Source organism: Salvelinus namaycush, chromosome 16 (genome assembly GCF_016432855.1).
Source record: "Salvelinus namaycush isolate Seneca chromosome 16, SaNama_1.0, whole genome shotgun sequence".
In the NCBI taxonomy this organism is placed as follows: Eukaryota; Metazoa; Chordata; class Actinopteri; order Salmoniformes; family Salmonidae; genus Salvelinus; species Salvelinus namaycush.
Genome location: NC_052322.1, coordinates 15,145,833 through 15,150,760, shown reverse-complemented (window position 1 = coordinate 15,150,760; position 4,928 = coordinate 15,145,833). Strand labels below are relative to the sequence as shown.

At 43.3% G+C, this 4,928-nt stretch overlaps 1 protein-coding gene across 1 annotated transcript; it reads right to left on the bottom strand.

Annotated features, from left to right (window-relative positions):
• Positions 1–4,202, bottom strand: gpr182 (G protein-coupled receptor 182). Its single transcript, XM_039010035.1, has 2 exons — positions 4,028–4,202; positions 1–1,950 (listed from the first exon to the last, which is right to left on the bottom strand). Exon 2 carries the CDS (start codon positions 1,945–1,947, stop codon positions 862–864), a length of 1,086 nt encoding a protein of 361 aa, XP_038865963.1. The 5' UTR covers positions 1,948–1,950; positions 4,028–4,202; the 3' UTR covers positions 1–861.
• Between the last annotated feature and the right edge of the window lie 726 nt (positions 4,203–4,928).

Sequence of the window (4,928 nt, the reverse complement as noted above, 5' to 3'; positions counted from 1 at the left end):
AATACTTTTATTGAATGTAACGGGTGACATCATTCAGCATCCAACACATTTACAAATTCAGTAGCTTTAAAAATATATAGTTAAATACAATCAGAACATTTGTTAAATATGGATGTTACTGTGTGGAAATTAAGATGTGTATATAATCAAAATTGTTGAATATTTATCAGTTACAGTTCAACATTTTTACAAGTTTTTTATACTCAGTAGTTATAAGGATCAATCTTATCTGTTGCACAGAGGAAAATGTTTGTTTGCGAGGAAGCATTCCTCTTCACCCTGTGACGTAATGACTGCAATTCTGTCCTCCAGAAGTTCCTAGACATTGGTGCCATAAGTTCCTGTGGGAGTTTAAAGATGGAAAGAAATCTGTAAATGTTTCCTTCCTCTGTTTACAACATTGATGGGCTGAAAAACGGGATGAGGAGAAAAATGGGAGACAGATTATGAGAGGGACACTGAGTGTTTGTCAGCCTATAATTTACATGACTATTGCTTAGTGACCAAGGCTACATCCCTATCTCCACACTTCTCCAAAAGTGCGCACTTGCACACTCCCTGTCTTGGATTTAACAATGATGGAAACTCCCTCCAGGCAATGCTTACACTAATCAAATGCTTAAAAATCCATAACAGGGAGTGTGCAAGTGCAACCTTTGGAAGTAGGGTGGACAATCTGGACTCAAGTCATAAACAGCAGAGACTGTTAGGAGGCTTCTTGTCTTGTGCCCTGTCTTTTAGCCTGTGAAAGCAGCACACGCTTCAGTAACAGGTCTGAAGTGATTTTTTTTCTTTCCTCCATTGTCCTTCAGTGATGATGGCTAGTTAAGTCTCAATGTGACACTGTGATGCTTCCTTTTTCTACGAGGCAGCAACGTCAGAATGGCTGGTACTCATGTTGCTAAGCTTGCGTTCCTTCTTCCCTGTGTCTGGTCCTCCTGCTTTGGGTGCAGTTTCTTGGGGATTCAACCCTCCTGGGTCCTCCCTGGGTGTATAGTGGACCACAGCATTGATCAGGTTGTTGCGGAAGCTCTTACTGAGAAAGTTGTAGAGGACTGGGTTGGCGATGCAATGGAAGAGGGACAGGCACTGGACCACACTGAAGGAGAAGTAGAGCACCTCCACTGTGTTGCAGCTGAACACGTGAGGGTCCAGATCATCCACCATTATCAGGAACATGACCATGTGGTACGGCAGCCAGCAGAGGACAAACACAAGGGAGTACACATGCACCAGCCACACATCCCGTCTTCCCTGCACGTCTGGAGCGGAGCGCACTGCCCGGGCGATCAGCACGTTACAGGTGACGATGACGGAGACCGGGACCAGGAACTGGAAGATGAGGCAGAGGAAGGATATGGAGACGAACCACTCAACGTAGTCTGGCAGCATGTAGCAGCCGGGCTCGTCCCACTCCAGCAGGTCCACGTGGAAGTTCTCCAGCAGAGCCAGGAACAGGGAGAAGAGCCAGAGACCACCACAGAGCAGCCAGCGGCGACGCCTGGCCACGGGGAAGCAGGCGGGAGACGAGGGCCTGGACAGGGACAGGTAGCGCTCCAGGGTCATGAAGGCCAGGAAGAAGGAGCTGCTGTAGAAGTTGACTGTGTAGATGAGGTGGGTGACTTTACACAGGAAGCGCCCCCACAGCCACACCTTGTCCATGGTCACCTCCAGCATGTAGAAGGGCATCATCAGAACCACCATCAGGTCCGACAGGCTCACGTTGATGACACAGAACAAGACGCCGTTGGCCGAGTGGCGCCGGCGCCAGTTGACCCACACCACCAGGGTGTTCTCAGCCAGCCCCACCATGAACAGCAGCAGGTAGAGCAGGAACAGGGCGATCCGCCGATAGTCCTTATCCAGATTGATGGTGCACTCGTAGACGAACCAGGGCGTGCCATTGAAGAAATTAAACGAGGAGTTGTGGAAGTCGTGTTCGTTCATGGTCTATTGAATACAGAGGAAATTGTTAGCTGTGTTAGGAGTTTAGTATTGGGCTAATCAGTTTATATTCAGACGTTACATAACGTAAGCAGTGGAGGACGTGGATTGTTCAAACATGGATTTCTGGCTTGTTTATGAGTTTGCTAATGTAGCCTACATAGATGAGATGTGAGGAGCATTTCTTGCCATAGAATTGTCATGAATCATTTTTAAATCTACAGTGCCTTCCGAAAGTATTCATACCCCTTGACTTATTAGATATTTTGTCGTGTTACAGCCTTAATTATCACCCATCTACACACAATATCCCATCATGACAAAGTGAAAACATGTTTTTAGATATGTTTGCAAATTCTTTGAAAATGAAATACAGAAATATCTCATTTACATAAGTATTTACACAGCTGTGTCAATACTTTGTAGAATGACCTTTGGCAGTGATTACAGCTGTGAGTCTTTCTGGGTAAGTCTCTAAGAGTTCTTCACTCCTGGGTTGTGCAACATCTGACCATTATTCTTCTCAAAATTCTTCAAGCTCTGTCAAATTGGCTGTTGATCACTGCTAGACAACCATTTTCCGGTCTTGCCATAGATTTTCAAGTAGATTCAAGTCAAATCAAATGTTATTGGTCGCACACAGATATTTAGCAGATGTAGCGAAATACTAAAACTTTAAACTCGGTCACTCAGGAGCACTCACTGTCTTCTTGGTAAGAAACTCCAGTGTAGATTTGTCCTTGTGTTTTAGGTTATTGTCCTGCTGAAAGGTGAATTAATTTCCCAGTGTCTGGTGGAAGGCAGACTGAACCAGGTTTTCCTCTAGGATTTTGCCTGCGCTTAGCTCCATTTTGTTTATTCTTTATCCCAGTCCTTAACAATCACAACTATACTTGAAAATACGGAGAGTGGTACTCAGTAATACGTTGTATTGGATTTTCCCAAAACCTAACACTTTGTATTCAGGACAAAATGTGAATTGCTTTGCCACATTTTTTGCAGTATTACTTTAGTGCCTTGTTAAAAACAGGATGCATGTTTTGGAATATTTTAATTCTGTACAAGCTTCCTTCTTTTCACTCTACAGTATCAATCAGGTTAGTATTGTGGAGTAACTACAACATTGTTGATCCATCCTCAGTTTTCTCCTATCACAGCTATGAAACTCTGCAACTGTTTTAAAGTCACCATTGGCCTCATGATGAAATCCCTGAGTGGTTTCCTTCCTCTCTGGAAACTGAGTTAGGAAGATCGCCTGTGTCTTTGTAGTGAATGGGTGTATTGATACACCATCCAAAGTGTAATTAATAACTTCACCATGCTCAAAGGGATATTCAATGTCTGCTTTTTAATTTTTTTATTTTATCTACCAATAGGTGCCCTTCTTGGAAAGGCATTGGAAAACCTCCCTGGTCTTTATGGTTAAATCTGTGTTTAAAATTCACTGCTCAACTGAGGGACCTTACATATAATTGTATGTGTGGGGTACAGCGATGAGGTAGTCATAAAAAATAATGTTAAACACTATTACTGCACATAGAGTCCATGCAACTTATTATGTGATTTGTTAAGCACATGTATACTCCTGAATTTATTTAGGCTTGCCATCACAAAGGGGTTAAATACTTGTTGACTCAAGATATTTCAGCTTTTCATTTTTTATTTATTTGTAAAACATTCCCAAAACATAATTCCACTTTGGCATTATGGGATACTGTGTGTCTCAAATCTAAATATAATCCAACTAAATTTGGATAAAGTAAAGAGGTGAGAATACTTTTTGAAGGCACAGTACCTGAGAAAATATCAGACACTATGGTATGCATATACTAGGTAATTTAATAAGCACATTTTTATGTTTTTTTATCTTCTGTTTTCCTCTTTAGTAATCATAATAATATAGCAACAAAATGCATGAATAAATGACTTTGTGTATAGTGTAATGAGAGAATGAAATAATAAATATGAATATTCACAAATTAAATTTTTCATATATCACTCACAGACTATCAAGTCTAAACTCAAATCATTGCAAATTCTACTAGAGGTGAAGAACAGGAGGAAGCAATACAGTCATACATACAGTATCTTGATGTGCTGCGAAGCGGAGTGCCTGGCAATAGATGATGGGTGGATGGGTGGTGAGGGAAGGTCCCTCAGGGCAGGCGTTTTTCTTGGTCTGCCTGCTTGGGAAGCTAGCTGTGGCTTGGAGGAGCAAGACGACCGTACTGGCTCTGGGGTCCTGGAGAATCTGTGCTTAGTTTAGGCAGACTAGATTAAGCCTTTTCCTCCCCTCATTCATCCCCCTGTCCTGTCCCCTCAGAGCCAGAGTTGACAGGACATCCTAAGAAATGGGGTGGAGCTTGGTGGTGCAGAGCAGGGCAGGAAAGCCTTGATGGCTGTGGGGCTGCCAGGGGCCAAATACTGGCCTATGTCCCAAATGGCACCCTTTTCCCCCATTTAGTGCAACATATTTTTTGCCCTGGTCAAGACTAGTGCACTAGATGGGGAGTAGGGTGCCACTGGGGTCAGTGTGACCGTGGCCCAGCGCTAGTACCTGCCAGGCTACCTGCCACCCCAACACGTAACATTAGCACATAACGTTCTGAGAACCATGTGTTTCTTAGAGCTTGGTGAGAGTGTGGTTGTCCTATTGCACAGGGTTTCCCGATGTCGGTCCTGGTCCACGTTTTGTTTTTTGCCCTAGCACTAGACAGCTGATTCTAATAACCAACTCATCATCAAGCTTTGATTATTGGAATCAGCTGTGTAGTACTAGAGCAAAAACCAAAACGTGCACTCAGGGTGGGCCCCAGGACCGACTTTGGGAAACCCTGATTTTTGCATACAACCTTGGTGCAGGATACCCAGCGAGCACATATGTTTCTTAGGTGGGAATTTCAGTACTTCAGCATAACGCTTCCTACAGGTTTCCTCATGGTTCGATTTACAGTCATGTTCTCAGAACATTTAGAAAACATTCA

What these genes read in the sequence shown, in the direction of transcription:
- gpr182 (XM_039010035.1), bottom strand. Translation starts at nt 1,947, where the DNA reads ATGAACGAACACGACTTCCACAACTCCTCGTTTAATTTCTTCAATGGC.